The following is a 19,393-nucleotide window of genomic DNA, read 5'->3' on the forward strand; positions in this document are numbered from 1 at the left end:
AGGAGTGGTTTTTATGACTGGAATTCTGCAATTTTTTTTGTTGTTGTCTGTACCGATATAACAGACACATTGTTTCTGCATAAGCTTCAAATTATCCAACAGATCAGTTTGGGTCAGGTGATACTGTAAAAATCCTGATCCTTCACTATCGTGTGGATTTATCTGATGTAATACAAAGGTTGTCTGAGAATGGATAATGTAATAAATCAAGTGTCAGTGGCCACTTTAGCTCCTGAGTCACTACAGTTACTTTTAGCTTTACCCAGCCAAGAGAAAATCAACTTGAAAAGCCATTAGTACATACGGGGGATGGATGCAAGTGTATCTGAGCATGAGTGTGTTTGTGAGTGTGTGTGTGTGAAATGGAAAGGTATCAGCCTTTTCATCTTAACAGCAGTCTGTCTGACGCAAGATGGAAAAGTATCCTTGCAGGGTTACGCAGCTTTCCGTGCGTAGGATGGATGTTGATCTTGATAGACATTGAGATTTTATATTTAGTGATTAGTTTATTGATTTCTCTTTCCAATTTCCTAAATTTTTTTTAAAAACAAATAGGCCTGCACAGGATTTAGAACCCCTACAGTTTTATTATTCTTGAGTCCGAACACTGAAACCCACAAAACAGGAAACATGCCGTGTTTCTCAAACTGTGAACCCCACTAGTACTGCGCTGAGCAACAGCAGACGAGATGTAAAACTAGATCTTTGTTAAAAATGTATTTTTTTTTTTAAATGAGACAAGCTTTTTGGGATTCTTATATTGGGCATGTGAGAAAAAAACCTTTAAAAACCACTGATTTATTGAACTACAGAGGAAGTGGGGCAAGTAGTTTGCCTCTGGGATCTATAACAGACACGGAAGGTGCAGGTGGAAAATCTGGAGAAGAGAGTTGAGGGCATCAGAGGTCACAACAAGAACTGCAAGCCTAGAGAGGAACTTATTCCCTAAACACTGTCCAGGGTTGAAGAGCTGGGGTTCATATACTGCCCGTTGGTGATCAGTTGATGCATGTCAGGTATGTGAACAAAGGAACTGGCAGGAACTGGAGAGAAGTCACATCTCAGGAATTCACACAAAATAAGTCAGCTATATGAAGAGGGAGAGAAACCTCCACTGCATGGATTCTGATGTCACGGCTTTGCAATGCACAACAATAAAAACGTTATTAACTAATATTTTATTGACTAAAAAATAGCTCACCTGCATATGTAAACAGTATTTATTTACTTTACCTCCAGGATCTTTCAGGTCAAGGATGACTTGGCATAATGTAGTCAAAGAATTTCACACATTATAAAAACTAAATGATATAACACATTAACTGCCAATGCCTATCATTAAAGCATATACATTATAATGTTGTTTGCTGCAAAGACATACCTGCATTTGAGTTTCAGCAGGTAAGAGGTGTAAACCTGCAAAGTGGCAATCAGGAGATGAACTTTTCAGTCCCTCCTTTGTTAGGTTTGTTTGGCTTAAAATCAAAAGTAGTATTTACATGAGTGTTTCTGCATCTGATCTTTCTTATCCAGATGTTCACATGTTGCACATATGATGTGTCAGCAGGTTAGGATTGGAAAAGAGTGCAAAAGCACCTGTAAACACACAGTATATGTGTGTAGCACACTGCTGTTGCATTATTGACCTGGCTCCATCCAATAAATAATGAAACATAGTTATGCTTTGAAGTGGTGGATGTTGCTTCGTCCCACCCTTAACACACAAACGCAGCAGTATCTGCTCCACTGCTGCTCGCCTTCTTGTCCTTGGTCCTGTTCATCACATGTGGGGTTTTTTTTTTCAGTTTCTTGGGTTCTCGGTCTAGAGAAGTGTTAACCTTCTCCCACACATTTTCTTTTGTGTGATGTGTTTCTGCAAATTATTATTAGGACAGAAAATGACAAGGAAAAACTGGTCGCATGCCTGTTTTATAAAAACTGACTTTTGTCAGTGTTATGAAGCTTTTTGTTGCAGTCTCATTTATCTACTGCTGTGCAGAAGCTCCAGAGGCACTGAAGTGAAACAATACAAAAAGTCAGGTTTGGTTCAAATAGAGGAGGGAGTGAGTGAACAGGAGGGTGTTAAATGTCATCCCAATAGAGATTTGTTTTCTGCCTTTAGTCATAATTACTAATGTCACCTCTGGTACCCTCAGCGCTTCTGGTGCACTACCAGAGATTTCTGCAGTAATGAGAACAAAAGGTGTGAGAAATCTTTTCTTGCTGGGCGGAACTGCAACCTTTCCACAAACCCAGTGACTCCACAGTCTTCATTTCAGTGCCATTAAGTACTGCACATCCAGATTTCATTGCAATTATGCAAAGAAAGGAAGATTATAGGAACAGAAGTGCTCATTTTCACTAGCAACCCAAGTAACCTGAAAAATCCCCCATATGAAAGAGAAGGAAAAGTGCAGCAGCTATCCTAAAAACACAATAAATAAACATATAAATCTCAGGTTTAGGTTAGTGCTTCTATAAGCCTGTGAGAAACATACAGCCAACAAACTGATGGACTGACCTCGTTTCTCTTGACTCTCAGATTCAGTGCTGCCACGGTGTCCTGATGTCCTATTTTCTTCACAAACATTGTTTATCTCCAATGAACACGGCACTTGATTGATGGCGGTGTACTCGGTCTAACGGAGGCCGTTTGTCACAACAGACTGACAGTCTGCTGGATGCTAAACATGAGCCTCTTCACTTTTTAAATCCTGATTCTGTCCTGTGTTAATGTTGCATAGAGTGTAACTGTGCACTTATGGTTGTATCTAAATTTATTTTGTTCCTTTACTGCAGACTAGTGCTAACATCTTCTAAAAAAAATTCTTTGCGGTTATATGTTGGTGTTTGTTAGATGTGACTCAGTTATTGTTTGTTTGGAAGCCTTTGATGTGAAGCTACGATATGATATGAAACAAGCCAGCACATGATGATTTTTGTTGCTGTGTGATGAGCATGGTGAGTGACGAATCAGTGTTAAGCTGACCTCAGCATTTTTCATTTCCTCCAGTGACATGTTGACATGATCCCCCGACTCACATGCCAGTGGATCATGTCAGCAAACTTGGGTGCAACTAGGGGGATGCTAACCGTGCTTGATCACTGTGTGAGGTTTTTTTTTTTGTAGCAACAATTTTAGTTCAGCTTTGGTAATATATATTAAATCTGACCATTTAGATACGTTAGCTATCAGGGTTGGTTGAGTTCATTATTTTTATTTTATTTATGTTACTCATGTGTGATTGGGGAACTGCTGTCGCCCATATATCATCCCCAGAGAGTATAAAACATGGACGTAGCTTCTGAGTCTGAAAAATGAAGCCAAATGAGAACTTTCCTTCTCTCTGATGTTCAAAAAGACTTCTCGTTCTATAGAAGTTTAGGTGGAATGGGCCTCAGCTTTAACCTCTGAAAACATTTTCTCATGAGTTTCTGGACTCAGTTGCTTATTTCAAATGATACAAAGAAGTATAAAGTCAATTTTGTCAATTTTGGTCATTCTAAGAGTCAGAAAGGAAGATTATCCTCCTTTAAGCCTGTGGCTTTAAAGTTAGACCACACCTCATTTGTCACAAAGAAGGAATTTCAAAACACAACATTGGTGAAAATGAAAATACTAATTTAGGCTTTATAACGGTGTCAAAGCAACGGTTGATGTGACGCTGCCTACATCCTACATTTATACTGTCTATAGTTTGAAGACAACAAATGCTCAAGCACACTAGCATCAGTGAAAGGAAACACAAAACTTTCCTGCACCTCTGTGCACGCCAGTGTGTTCTGTATATCAGGCATATTGTACAGCAACTGAGAGAACAGCCTTAAATCTGAGTGTTACAGCTCATGAACGAAGGCTTATTTGCTTTGCCTCACCTGCGCACACCTCAGCAAATATATAAATAATCACTGGTGTGTGTCTTAAGTGCCTGTTGTAATTTGCTCCAGCAACATTTTGTGTTTTAATATCAGCAAGATATGAAAATGTGCTCCACTTTACTCCAGAGGAGATGATTTGAAGATGATTCACGCACACCGTGTGAGAAACACATTATATTAAAACAATAACTCACTGAAAACATATGATTCATCATGTGAATGGACTTCAGTTTGCTAGTCATATCTCTCTGAGTTTTTATTAGATGAAAATGTTTATTTTTCCAAAGTAAATACATTTTATTTTTCATAGAGGTAGATGCTTTTAAAGCGGGGTTTTCAAAGTGGGATTTGTGTTTGTGTCCTTTAACTGTTTTTCTTTGTTTTTGACTAAAATAATTTGTCGCTAGATTCTTCCACGACTGGAGCTCCACAGTGGCGTGTTAATCGTGACAGTCCTAATCCATTCTCCTTCTGGAGCTTCGTTGCTGCTCTTTTCTTTGGACCATCTGCATATTTATAATGAAAAATGTGAAATGTCTGATTCTGAAACACAACATCAACACTCTCTCTCATCGAGGTCATGTCCTTGTTATTTTCAAACCTTCTCTCATCCTGTTTCCACATCTACCTTCAACAGCTTTCAGGATTAATGCTATTAATATTATCAATCAATTATTCATCAGTGACCTTTCAGTGTCTTCAGTGAACTTTATGTTCACCCATTACATTTAGTTTTGATGCTCATTCTGCTAAAGATCCCGTCCATTTTCCTGTGTAGTAAATTATACCAAATGTTCAGGTATTACATCATTCAGCTACAGATAAGACGGTAAATACTATAAAGTTTTTATAAAATATGCTTCCTCTTTCCTGGACAAACACTGTAAACATCCAGAGGGCGTTGAAAGAAGAGGAAGCAAAACAAAGAAAGCTACCGGCAAACTGAGAGGCGAGTGTGTGTGTGTATGAGAGAGAGAGAGCAGAGAAAACAGTGGAGACTAAATCCTCTTTTCCCCCTGACTGTAATCTCTCCATGGGCTGAGCCTGGCAGTTCAGGCCTTACAGCAGCTGTCAGTCAAGACGAGTGACAGGCAGCAAGGCCGTAGGTTGGGAGGGGGGATGGGAATGACCGGAACGTGTGTTATGACAACTGTAGGTGTGTGTGTGTGTCTTTGAAATACAGTAGGCGTGTTAAAGAGCAAGCGACTGTCATAGAGGGAGGGTCATTTTTCATGCTACAATTAAAAAATTCTTTCTAAATGTGGGTTACTGTCAATTAAACAAAACATTTAGCTGAGTTTGCCAAGCTAGCACTGCTTACTGTATATGTCCGATTAGTTTTTGCTCCTTGACACTGGATTTCGTTTCTGGTTGAAGAATCATGCCTACTCCGTGAAGGCTGGTTTATTCTCCTATCCATGCTATGTACTTGCATTAGTCCTGTTCAAAATAAAAACCACCTGGCTAATTCTGGTCCCCCTTGTCCCAGTAAAACTGGTCAGAAATACTGGACCTTTGTCTCAATGTATCTGCCACCACAGGCTTATATACTTTAAGTCATACTTGTTATGGAATTGGGCGTTTATCCTGTCATCTGGCATGGTAATAGACGCTTAAAAAGTTTTAATGCAAATTCTTTTAGTGTTCTGGCAAAAAAAAGAAGAGAAATAAAGCTGCTATCGTTTAATCTTAGCATATTCCCAAGCACATAATTACTATTTCATGCTTTCCAAACATGTTCTTGAAGCTGTTTCACCAACATCCATTATTGATTTTTCTTTTTTTTTTTTACAGTTGAGTGCTGCTCCTTACTTTCTTGTAATGATTATGAAACCGTATTTATCAACAGCACGAACAGCTCAAGCAGTGAATTCAAAACAATCTCAGTTCCACATTTTTAAAAATTCCAAAATGAAAACAAAAGGACCTAAAGAATTTTGCATAATTTTTGCACGCTGCCGATGATCTCTGACTTGTCGCAGTAGATGGCTGGATGCTTGCTCGTGGTTGGTCGTTTGATTGTTGATCTGGTTTTACCACATATTGTTGACACGGCCCCATCTGACAACAGAGGCTCTCTGCAGGTTTATGGGTAGCCCGTTGCTGCCCACGAATGTCAATGTTCTGCCACCGCTAAACAACAATTTCCCCTTTTAGTCTAAACACTGACTGTGTCCCTATTCTGTAGCCACAGCACTGTGCAATGTACACATAAGTGCTGAGCGTCTGTTACTCTTTGGAGTCGGTGTGTACATCTCTGTTGACTGGGTGAATGTTTTCACACTATTGATGCTGAAGTGACTGGCTGCAAGTCTCAATAGATGCTGGTGATGTGATTCTACAAATTCATATCTCACGCTAGTCTGTGAATGGCGACTTGTTTTTGTATTGAGCACATACACAGGGGTGATAATGATGATGTTTAAGAAACTTCAAAAGTAGCTGGCTAGGTTTGCCATTTTTAAAAACGTCGCTATTGTGTGAACTAGAATGAACTAAACAATTGAGTGTTGCTGTCCTTTTGAGTCAGCAGCAAAAATACAAGTTGGTTTATTATTTTTATAAAATGAGTAATAACTCACAATAAGATTTTATGGGAGCAGGTTATCTTCACCCATCGTGGGAAGTAGAAAAAAGCAAGGTTGAAAAAAAAGGAAAAAAAAAGTCCAGCTCACCAGCGGCCTTTTGATTTAGAAAATGAATGGTTGTATGCTGGACATGCAATACACTGTTTATACTGTTTATTCACTTCAGTATCAAAAATACGATATGATTGAACTGTATTTAAATGAAAATGTACTTTAACATTAAAAATTAATGAACAAGATGTTTTTAAATTTATAAAGTTTCGATGGCTTGAGAAGGAGGGTGAGAAAGGCCTCAGTCAGTATAGGAAAGAAGTAGAAGAGGCTGTGCAATGTGTGAGTAAACAGGAAGCTCTGCCACTGCAAAGAGATAAACAATCAACGGCTGATCAATAACACAGTGGACATTACACTGGGGTAGATGTGTTGAAGTGTAGTAGGAACAGAAAACATAGAGCATGTTTGAGAGTACATGTGAGAGTACAGGCCTGACACGACTTATAATACTGTTTAATTCAGGTACTGCTGCTGGTCAAAGGGTTTGTAAACACACTCAGACATGTTTCACTTCAGAGTATGACGATTAATGGTGTTGTATTTGATAATGGGAAGGGCCAAAACGGGACCCAAGACAAAAGGCTTTGTTTATATGACACTTCTCATACAATATGTGATGTACACATATACAACATCCAAAGTTAAAATCAAAACTCTAGGTCAAAGACCCAGGACTGTGACATTACAATGTTTTTTACAGTGTCAGTTTTTTTATTGTTAGTGAACAGGAATTTATAAGTAATGCATTTCAGTAGGAAATAGATTTTATAGATAGACTTAATATATTTTTGTAGTGATATTGACTGTAGACAACAGTTTTCTACAGTCATTGGTAGTGACAGTGGCAGCCAGGAATATAACGTTTTGAAAGAAGTGGCAGCCCCTGTATTTTAACTAATATCATTGTATTTGGCATGAATGTCAAGAGAACTTATTCCCCCACCACTCCAAATCCAAATCAGTAGGCTACATGTGAGCACAGAGTGATGAAAAATGTCTTGTGGGATATGAAATAAAACTGGGAAATTTGTGTCGAGGAACATTAAAAAAACAAACACACACATTGGGATGCACAGCAAGACCTAATTTTAGTCAGATAATCAATTAAAAAAGACACCGATAGTACACAAACAGCAAAGAAGCCCAGTTTATTGGCTCAGTGTAATGGTTGACACCCAGCAGATACTGACTGGGACAGCTGCCACCCCACTCACAGCTGTTATGAAGGGGAAATTAACAATACGGGGTAAACTATTTGTTTGTCACCAGCCTGTTAATATGATTTTTAATGCAATAAAGTTTGTCTCAGACTTGGCCTCAAATGACACCTAGAAGAACTGCAGGCTTTCTCATTTCTGTTAGAAAAGTTTGAAAAAATACACATAAAAGGTGACTTCAACAAGGTTTTTTCATAATCTGAAAGATAACCCGTAATGCTGTTGATCTGTAAACTAACTCATTCTGCTGTTGCACTCAGTGTAAGCAGCTCTCCATTATAGCATTAGTCACATGGCTAAAATGTAAAATGTCAACATAAATATTTTAAAGCAAAATTACATACAAGGCTGAGCAGACACAACACACACATGTGCGCGCGCACAGAGCACGAACGAGGAAAAGGACTGATTTTTCTCTTTCCGTTCCATCTTTTTTTCCCGGCACATGTTCAATTATTAACGGCTGTGACGACTCCATTGGGATCGAGGCAGAGGCGGACAGACAGAAGGAGGGGCAAAAATAGGCAATATTTTATCAAACATCCAGCTGTGGCACTAACTGACCATGCTTGATTGATGGCAGAAAACCTCATTTGAATGTCTCAAAAACTGGTCGTTTGTGTAATTTATGAGAAATTCAGAGTTTTACATTGTCATAAAACATGAAAATGATGGTGACTTACAATCAATGTAGAAAAATAACTTCCACTTTTAATCATGAGCATACATGCTATTTTGCAGTGGTAATCTAATAAAAATCCTCCACCACAAAGCTTTATAGAGTGCAGAAACCAACGGTCTGTTGGTCCCTTTGCTATACTTTACGCTGCAGTAGATTAGCTTACATAAAGCTTTAATGATCCTGAATTGAAAGCTGCTGGGTGGTTAAATATATATCAGCAACAAGCCTCATCACAGCAAAATCTCTTCAATGTGATTTGTGCAGTAGAAACAAAAATTCATTACACTTATAAATGAGATCTGCTCAGATCTGATTCTTTGCCTCATTGCAGGCATAATTGAGTGAAGGAAACAAAAGCATCTGAGCTGGTTTCTTTTGTCTCCTCAGCCTCTCATCAGTGCCGTCCCAACCAGCAGCAGACTTACTCTGTCAGACTGCGGAGTAACAGCCACATATATTTTTCATGAACCATACCTCCGGCTCTACTGTGTGTGGCTGTATGAAAAACTGCCTGGCAGTGCATCAGAGCAAAGAAAATAGACCCCTGTCTCCTGTCCTGACTCTTTCTTCTAACTAGAATCATCATGGCACTCCTCCCTCGTTCATCTTAAATGATCACTGGTTCCAGAGGAAGAAGATCAGGGTTAGCAGGGTAGTGGCTTGAACTCACGGCATCCGTCACAGCAGTGTTTCCATGATACTTTTCTGGTTATAGCAGTTCACATATGTTGTTTTCTGCCCCTAAAATTGGATTATAGTGCAGGTGGTAAATGTTAATTTTGCCAAGCTTTAACTTCAGAATTCTGAAAGTCAGTAAAAAGCACCTGTATCAGAGAGAGACCGAGGTTCCGTTCTCTCATGATTCCTATGTGGACACTGAAATATAATCCTTGGACCTCTGGAATTAAAAAGTTTCCACTCATCTTGATTGTGCACATAGTTTGATCGGATCTAGGTACATCCGAGGACAAGGGAAGCAGTGCTGCTGGCTGTATTCTTTTTTTCAATGCAGAGATTAAAGATTACTGCTAACACCTGTGCCTTTGTCTGGCTTACTTTAGTTTGGAGACAGTAGCAGAATTAGGTGACCTTTCAGCTTGTGAGACACTTTTTTTTTTTTTACAAAGCGTGGTCAGTCTGTGTGTGTGTGACTGAGATTCACACTCAGTTCTAACATGTACACCTCCACGTGCGTCATCTCGGTATATTTAAATCGTGAATTCAGCTGTTTTCTCAGTGCAGATGGGTTGTGTGTTTATAGGTTGCATGGTAACACTAAATGTAAATGGGATATCTTGCTTTAATTTGAATTGGATCAAATGAATTTAAGTCTGTGCTTCCCTGCCTTTGCACTGCCAGGATGGTTCTCCAGAACTGCTTTTTGGATAGAGAGCTAAGTGCTAAGTAATTTTTATTGTGTTTGATTGGCAGTAAGAATTGTATTCAGCAGGTTGAAGGTAGTTGTGGTAAATGTCTTGTAACATGTTGCTGGATTTTAGTTTGCAGTCATACTTTTACTCAAACGTTAAATCCTATGTTACAGTGGGGAAAAAAAGTATTTAGTCAGCCACTGATTGTGCAAGTTCCCCCACTTAAAATGATGACAGAGGTCAGTAATTTGCACCAGAGGTACACTTCAACTGTGAGAGACAGAATGTGAAAAAAAAATCCATGAATTCACATGGTAGGATTTGTAAAGAATTTATTCGTAAATCAGGGTGGAAAATAAGTATTTGGTCACCTCAAACAAGGAAAATCTCTGGCTCTCACAGACCTGTAACGTCTTCTGTAAGAAGCTTTTCTGTCCCCCACTCGTTACCTGTATGAATGGCACCTGTTTGAACTCATCATCTGTATAAAAGACACCTGTCCACAGCCTCAAACAGTCAGACTCCAAACTCCGCCATGGCCAAGACCAAAGAGCTTTCAAAGGACACCAGGAAAAGTATTGTAGACCTGCACCAGACTGGGAAGAGTGAATCTACAATAGGCAAGCAGCTTGGTGTGAAAAAATCAACTGTGGGAGCAATCATCAGGAAATGGAAGACATACAAGACCACTGATAATCTCCCTCGATCTGGATGATGCAGCAGAGGATTGGGAGAATGTCATGTGGTCAGATGAAACCAAAGTAGAACTTTTTGGTATAAACTCAACTCGTCGTGTTTGGAGGAAGAAGAATACTGAGTTGCATCCCAAGAACACCATACCTACTGTGAAGCATGGGGGTGGAAACATCATGCTATGGGGCTGTTTTTCTGCCAAGGGGACAGGACGACTGATCCGTGTTAAGGACAGAATGAATGGGGCCATGTATCGTGAGATTTTGAGCCAAAACCTCCTTCCATCAGTGAGAACTTTGAAGATGAAACGAGGCTGGGTCTTCCAACATGACAATGATCCAAAACACACCGCCCGGGCAACAAAGGAGTGGCTCCGTAAGAAGCATTTGAAAGTCCTGGAGTGGCCTAGCCAGTCTCCAGACCTCAACCCCATAGAAAATCTGTGGCGGGAGTTGAAAGTTCGTGTTGCTCGGCGACAGCCCCAAAACATCACTGCTCTCGAGAAGATCTGCATGGAGGAATGGGCCAAAATACCAGCTACTGTGTGTGCAAACCTGGTAAAGACCTATAGTAAATGTTTGACCTCTGTTATTGCCAACAAAGGTTATGTTACAAAGTATTGAGTTGTATTTTTGTTATTGACCAAATACTTATTTTCCACCCTGATTTACGAATAAATTCTTTACAAATCCTACCATGTGGATTCATGGATTTTTTTTTTTCACATTCTGTCTCTCACAGTTGAAGTGTACCTCTGGTGCAAATTACTGACCTCTGTCATCATTTTAGGTGGGGGAACTTGCACAATCGGTGGCTGACTAAATACTTTTTTGCCCCACTGTAGATAATCCTTCCAACTCAGGGGTCACTCAAACTTGGGCTGAGTCCTGAAGCAAAAACACTCCCACTAATGACAGCATCATGTGTCTCTTTGTTTTGTTTTGCTTTTTAATTTGAACAACAACTTACTTTCAGAAATCAGATTCTTCCCTGTGATTTGTCTGCTGTTCAAAGCATCTTTTGTGCAATAGATTTTGTTGTGTTGTTGGTGCACTAACCCTGCTTCTCCCCTTCTTCTTCTCTCTATTTTTCTAGTTTTTCTTCTTTGACGTCAAAGTACAACAGTCGTCATGGCAGACGAATCGGACATGCGCAATGAGCTGGCCGATCTGCAGACACGTGCAGACCAGATAGCTGATGAGGTACAGTAAGAGAAACATGTTTTTTAGAGGTTTTTGTTGTTGTTGTTAAAGTGTTTTTCATTTCTGTTCTACACATTGTTGTTTCCTAAGACTCCTCTAAAAGCTCATGATCAGACAGTTTTTTTCATATTTGTGGCTCTGTATCATGCCAGTGAAAAATGATATCCTAAATATGTATATGCTAGGTGTTCTCCTCTCCTCTGGACGCATAAGCCCCACCCACCTGCTGTTTAAACCATTTATAAACACAGGATAGCCAATCAGAAGAAAGCTGGAGCCTGGCTTTGAAGAGACTGGAGCTAAAACTGAGGATTAGATGCAACTGAGAATCAAATCCAAAGCTACTCTAAAAGAATAAAACTATATAAGTGAAAATGAGCAGAATAAATCCACTTTAAAGAGATGGGATTTACAGAAAAAATATTTCCTATAAGGCTGAAAATATATAGTAGTAGTATAATAGAGTATATTTTTTATCTTTAATTTACAATATGTGACAGTTACACTGTAATATTTCTCATAGATATAAATTGCTGCTTTCCTGCAATATTGACAGCTGCCTGAATATTTATTACAATCTATTCTCTATTTTTCTGTCAGTGTGAAATGAAGATCCATTCAATTTAGCCCATTATTGGCTGACGCTGTTCCTTTCTATCTAGTGTTTCTCTGTGGTCCAGATAGATTGAACTGTTAGCTGTCAGACTCCAACTCCACCATCCAGACAACAACTGGCAACAGTAGCACTGCCTCTTTTATGCAGTTAGGTCCATAATTTGTAGAACAAAGACACAGTTGGATTTTAAATCAAACAGTGCAGACTGAAAGACGTCGTTCTTTTTCTTTTTGTTGTGCAGACTCAAAGACTGCACTTAAATCACACCATGGTTATTTGATTTAAACTCACCTGTGGTGGTTTTCAGGAAAAACCATAAAACCTGCGTCTTTGTCCGATAAATTATGAACCTAATGTATTTCATGTGCTGCTACGTTGAAGCTAATTGAGGCTGCAGAGCAGAATAAGGACTACTGTTGCCAACTGTATCTAAGATGGTGGATCTGTAGTCCATTCACAGGATGATGAATATTATTTACAATAACTGTAAATTTTATCGTGAATAATTTATTTACGAGAACAAGCCTGTGCCCTCTGCATCTTTAAATACAAAGTAAAAACAATCCAGCTCTGTGTGAAACACTGCGATTCCAAATCATTCTGCTATTTATGAGCTATTGTTTAAAAATTTACTTTGTAATTAATCACTTACATCAGCTACAAACATGCAGAGAACTCCTTCAGGCAACAGCGCCAAGTTTTAACTAATGATAATGTAGCTCACTGGCAAAGTTACCACATAAACAGGGAACAAGCATAAAAACTGAAATCTCCAGTAAAAACGGATTTTTCTGTGACATTCCAATTATAATTTGACATTTGAAAATGGACCGTTCTCATAAGGACACAAATGTATCTCCAAAGCCTGCAAGCTGACAGATACAGCTGCTAAAGTGACCTCAGCTTGTTTCAGCATTTGGAGCTCTAAGAATCTTTCATCAAGAAAGTGCTTTTTTTGGATAAGGAAGAACTCTGCCCTTTTTTAATGAGATGAGAGGAGCTCAGGAAGAGCAGATAATTCCATGCTGCAGAATAATGGATCAGCTCAAATGGCATTATTAAACATTCATGAGGAGATAATGTAGGGCCAGTGATGGGAATAGAGGAAAGGAAAAGAGGAGAAATGGGTGGAACGTTAGATTGATAGAGCAACAGGAGGCAAAGCAAATAACAGTAGGAATCATGGAATCAGACAAGAGGAGAGGAACATCTAGGTGTAACTATATTACTGAGTGACACTCATTCGTCTTACCATATTAGTGGTCCTCCGTTCTCCCTTTCCACCTTATGTTTTTAATACATTTTCTACGTTAACACACTGAGATGTTGTTGAGAAATTGGTGCCACACCGTGTGTCTGTGTTTGCTCTCCTTTGGACTCTAAGTTAATCCTTTGCTAATCTTTCTCTTACTCTCCCTGCAGTCTCTGGAGAGTACTCGGCGCATGCTGGCTCTTGTGGAGGAGGTGAGTCCAGTGATTCAATGACACACATCACATTAACAGATACAAAAGACATGAGAGAGAGAGAGAGAAGCTGATTTACCAGAACTGTGAGATCTTCTTGTTCTTGTACATGCCCCTCGCCTGTGCTTCTGCTTAATGTCTAAGGTTGAGTTTTCACATAGATTTACTTGGTTAGTCAGTCCCAAAAGATCTACACTTGGCCTACTAAACTTTCTATAACTTCCACAAAGTAGTATTCTTTGACCCTGTACTTAAATACCTGATGGACCTCCTCTTCTTCTTTTGAGGACTTGCACTTGTGCATGTCCAGTGCATGGTAGAGCTCCTCCCCTGTGTCACAATAGCAATCCTTAAACAATTCTGAGCAAAGGACAAAAGATTTGCTTGAGTAGGACAGTGATGAACACTAGGTGTGCTAGTGTGGCCAGAAAATGTTGTCAACATGCTGTGTGATAGCTATGGCACACCTCACAGTTAAAATGGCTTGCAATAAATGTCGTCCATCAGGCTTGTAAGCCTGGAAGAACGATAACTGTGCTCCTGTTTGCACTACTGACCTGATTCTGAGGCTTTGAACCCATTGATTGTTTCACTGACGACTGCTGTTTAGCCTGTGGATCAACATTTATCATAACAGATGATCCTCAACAAACAAGTTAGATGAGTTTGATGGATTAAGTTTCACAAATGCACAAGTGGTCAGAACAAGACTCTCAACAGAGGGATCTAAAAATAGCAGGATGCCAAGCGCTGAACACTTGCTGAAGTACACTAACTTAATCAGGAGGTCAATATTTGGAGAACTCTGCAGTTTGTCACAGTGAATTTAAGCTGCACCAGTGTTTTCTGTGTTTTTGTGTGATCCAGACTGACCCTAAGATGTTGAGATCAGAGCTCTGTTTGAAAGAATCCTTGTTCTTCTTGTTGCTGAAAAAAATATTCACACACACACACACACACACACACACACACACACACACACACACACACACACACACACACACACACACACGTATATATATATATATATATATATATATATATATGTGTGTGTATATGTATATATGTGTGTATATATATATGTGTGTATATGTATATATGTGTGTATATATGTGTATATGTATATATATATGTATATATATATATATATATATGTATATATGTATGTATATATGTATATATACATATATTCCTGAGCCATTAATTTTCTGCCACTTACAGTCGGTGATGTAATATGTCGTTGTCTCGTGCAAATTGGACAGGAGCAATGAGCGACATGAGCGCTGTTTTGTTTTAATGACTGATAAATGAGCGAGACAGACACAATAAAATGACTGTTTGTACAAAGAGAGTCAGCCAGTAGATCAGGTGAAGAAGACATAGACAGGGTGAAAACAGACGAGCAAAGGTATAAAAGCAGAAGACAAACCTCTGCACAGCTGTTATATAATTACGTGGCTTTTCAGCATCTACTCTGAATTCAGGTGTTAACATGATTTTCAAAATGATCCTGCGTCATTATTTTTCGTCTTCCTTTTTCTTTAATATTGGCATTTAGAAACACAAAAACAAAACTCCACTTTTAGATGAAGGCTATTTTTTATCGCTGAGACAGTAAATAACCAAACTGAATTAATACTTGTAAGTGCACAGTTTCCTCCATATCAGATGTAAAAGTGTGGTTAGTAAACCTGCATTAGTGCAGACTTGGAGGGTTTTTAAGGCACTTCAATTAAGTCTAGTTGGTTGGAAAGAGCTCTTAATGTGGCTGGCCCTCCATGCGAACCCACAAACTGAGTGAAAGTGTGTAAGGAGAGCTTGGCTCAGAAGGGCCAGCCAGGCAGACTGAAGTGCGGTTTGTAGCTTAAATAGGCCACTGCTAATGTGAAGGACAGAAATAAACCCAGACCTGTACCATTATCTTGGTGCAAACACATCACATTACACAATGTCATAGCAGAGTGTAGTAAGAAACCTCTAATGTGTATTGAACAACTCATGTCGGACATTGTAGAAGATTTCACTGTGCCTGGTAGTCACTGGCAGGAAAACATTACGTCATGTAGTGTGATATAACATGACGCTGGTAGGTGATGTGGAAATCATCTGCAAATGCTCTTTAAATAACTGAAAACTATTAGACTTTATGGTTTAAAAAAAGCTGAACAGGCTGTTTGTTTTCTGCAAAACTCTTAAGGTTTTACTTTTCTTTGATTTTGAAATTCACTGATTAACAGCGAAGTGGTAAATGTATCATCTAAATAACAATAATAACAATCCTGTAGCAGCAGCGGAGCGATGTAGAGAGAAGAATAAACTCATGCAGCAACTTGAAAAGGTTTCATAAACGAGGACCCGCAGATTATTAAAGTCTTTATGAAAGATGTTATCGTCATGTCAGGCCTGTAGGAAGAGAAATGAAAAACTGCTCCTTGGTTTGTGATACGTGAACAAAGCAGATGAGAGCGGTGGAAATGAAGTAAAAGAATGAAAGACGGAGATGAACATGAGTAGATCAGACGAGGGGAAATGTGAACGATAAACAGATGGATATAAAGAAATCTGTGAAGGACATAAAATTGGATTTCAGTGTCTCTGTGAAGCAGATAATAACACAAGAGATCCGCTGGACAGACCTGGTGCACCTAAACGCGTAGTGAGGGTGTGCTGGGAACGTCTAGCAGAGGCCCCAGTCCGCGAGATATTCAACGCACACCTCCGGCAGAGCTTCAACAGCATTCCGAGGGAGACTGGGGACATTGAGTCCGAATGGACCATGTTCAGCGTCTCCATTGCCGAAGCTGCTGCATTGAGCTGCGGCCGCAAGGTGGTTGGTGCCTGCCGTGGTGGTAATCCCCGAACCAAATGGTGGACACCAGAGGTGAAGGGAGCCACCAGGCTGAAGAAGGAGAACTATCGGGCTTGGTTAGCCTGTGGGACTCCGGAGGCAGCCGACAGGTATCGACAGGCCAAGCGGAATGCGGCTCGGGCAGTGGCTGAAGCAAAAACTCGGGTGTGGGAGGAGTTCGGAGAGGCCATGGAAAAAGACTTTCGGACTGCCTCGAAGAGATTCTGGCAAACCGTCAGACGTCTCAGGAGGGGAAAGCGGTGCTCTACCTGCACTGTGAATAGTGCTGGCGGAGCGCTGCTGACGTCGACTGAGAAAATTGTCAGGCGGTGGAAGGAATACTTCGAGGACCTCCTTAATCCCACTGACACGTCTTCCGAGGAGGAAGCAGAGTCTGGGGATGAGGGGAATGACCCGCCAATTTCCGGGGGCGAGGTCACTGAGCCAGTTAAACAACTCCTTGGTGGCAGAGCCCCTGGTGTTGATGAGGTCCGCCCCGAGTTCCTGAAGGCTCTGGACGTTGTAGGGCTGTCCTGGTTGACACGCCTCTGCAATGTTGCGTGGAGATCAGGGGCAGTACCTGTGGACTGGCAGACCGGGGTGGTGGTCCCCATCTTTAAGAAAGGGGACCGGAGGGTGTGTTCCAACTACAGGGGGATCACACTCCTCAGCCTCCCTGGGAAAGTCTATGCCAGGGTGCTGGAAAGGAGAGTTCGTCCGTTAGTCGAACCTCGGATACAGGAGGAACAATGCGGTTTTCGTCCTGGTCGCGGAACACTGGACCAGCTCTTTATCCTCTCCAGGATACTTGAGGGTGCATGGGAGTTTGCCCAACCAGTCTACATGTGTTTTGTGGACTTGGAGAAGGCATTCGACCGTGTACCTCGGGGTGTCCTGTGGGAGGTGCTGCGGGAGTATGGGGTGTCTGGCCCATTGCTACGGGCCATTCGATCCCTATACAACCGTTGCAAGAGCTTGGTTCGCATTGCCGGCAATAAGTCGGACTCATTCCTGGTGGGTGATGGGCTCCGCCAGGGCTGCCCTTTGTCTCCGGTTCTGTTCATAATTTTTATGGACAGGATTTCTAGGCGTAGCCAAGTGGCGGAGGGCTTTCGCTTTGGTGGCCTCAGAATCTCATCTCTGATTTTTGCAGATGATGTGGTTCTGTTGGCTTCATCGGGTGAGGGCCTCCAGCTCGCACTGGAACGGTTCGCAGCCGAGTGTGAAGCAGCAGGAATGAGGATCAGCACCTCCAAATCTGAGGCCATGGTTCTCAGCCGGAAAAGGGTGGAGTGCCCACTCTGGGTCGGGGATGAGTTCCTGCCCCAAGTGGAGGAGTTCAAGTATCTCGGGGTCTTGTTCGCGAGTGATGGGAGAAGGGAGCCGGAGATCGACAGACGGATTGGGGCTGCAGCTGCAGTAATGCGGACGCTGCACCGGTCCGTCGTGGTGAAGAGGGAGCTGAGTGTAAAAGCGAAGCTCTCAATTTACCGGTCGATCTACGTCCCTACCCTCACCTATGGCCACGAGCTGTGGGTAGTGACCGAAAGAACGAGATCGTGGATACAAGCGGCAGAAATGAGCTTCCTCCGAAGGGTGGCTGGCCTCTCCCTTAGAGATAGGGTGAGAAGTTCGGCCATCCGGGAGGGGCTCAGAGTAGAGCAGCTGCTGCTCCACATCGAAAGGAGCCAGCTGAGGTGGTTCGGGCATCTGACAAGGATGCCCCCTGGGCGCCTCCTGGGTGAGGTGTTCCAGGCATGTCCCACCGGGAGGAGGCCCTGGGGCAGACCCAGGACACGCTGGAGAGATTATATCTCTCGGCTGGCCTGGGAACGCCTTGGTATTCCCCCGGATAAGCTGGAGGAGGTGGCTGGGGAGAGGGAGGTCTGGGCCTCTTTGCTTAGGCTGCTGCCCCCGCGACCCGGCCCCGGACAAAGCGGATGAAGATGGATGGATGGATGGATGGATGGAGATCCGATTTGATGAGCGGTGTCAGGCCTTAAGTCGGAGAGTAAACTACACAAGATGAACATGCTATTTTGTATTCATACAAGCTGTTTTTATTAGTGAAGTGATATGAATTGTAAATTATAATCTAAGCCTAAATAGACGTATAACTAATAGTTTTACCAATGAGGTACACTCACTTCAACCCACAAACTAACAACCCATGTTTTCAGCCGTTATTGTGGTATCGTTATTGAATCACAAGGTAAATACGTGAAATGCATCAGCGGTATTGTGAGGGGCAGAAAGCAATCCCATAGCTAGTTTGATGAAGCTTTTTAATTATGACCTTTATTATTTAGGCTAGATTAGACCAGACTAGTATCGAGGTACCTTTATGTGCCATGTGAGCTGGAAGTAAAGTGTGGTTATGCAAATCATGTTTTTTTCTCAACTCTAGCCAAGTAGTTTTAGCGCCTAATGTAACCAAATTAATTTAGAAATAAAATGCCATGCAGGTTGCTGTGTGTTTCCCGTGTGTTTGTACCCCAGCCCATCTCTGAACATGGCCTTTTAAATAGTTTCAAAATATGCATATTTTTTATTATTTCAAAGTACTGTTACAGATTAAACTAATGAGAGGGTGTTAAATACAGTTGTGCAACAAGTACGCACAAAGTGTCCTTTGGCACCTGTAGCAATAGTATGCTGGATCTGTCCTTACAATTAATCTTGTGTGGATTCCAACATAAGGACCCTTTAGCATCACATTTAAACACACCGGTAAGCCAGACAGCAAAGTGCAAATGTGAATGAAAGATCAATACCAGCTG

The 19,393-nt window shown here is 41.1% G+C and overlaps 1 protein-coding gene across 2 annotated transcripts in view; it reads left to right on the forward strand.

Moving 5' to 3' along the window:
* Positions 1 to 19,393, forward strand: part of LOC101468238 (synaptosomal-associated protein 25-B) — a 39,448-nt gene that overhangs the window by 7,118 nt on the left and 12,937 nt on the right. For both annotated transcript variants that reach the window (XM_004539744.5, XM_004539743.4), the window contains exons 2-3: positions 11,579 to 11,685; positions 13,724 to 13,765. In XM_004539744.5, coding sequence (XP_004539801.1) covers positions 11,614 to 11,685; positions 13,724 to 13,765 — 114 coding nt within the window. In that variant the 5' untranslated portion in view covers positions 11,579 to 11,613. The remainder of the gene's footprint in view (positions 1 to 11,578; positions 11,686 to 13,723; positions 13,766 to 19,393) is intronic.

This window comes from Maylandia zebra, linkage group LG1, assembly GCF_041146795.1.
Source record: "Maylandia zebra isolate NMK-2024a linkage group LG1, Mzebra_GT3a, whole genome shotgun sequence".
NCBI classification, from domain to species: domain Eukaryota; kingdom Metazoa; phylum Chordata; class Actinopteri; order Cichliformes; family Cichlidae; genus Maylandia; species Maylandia zebra.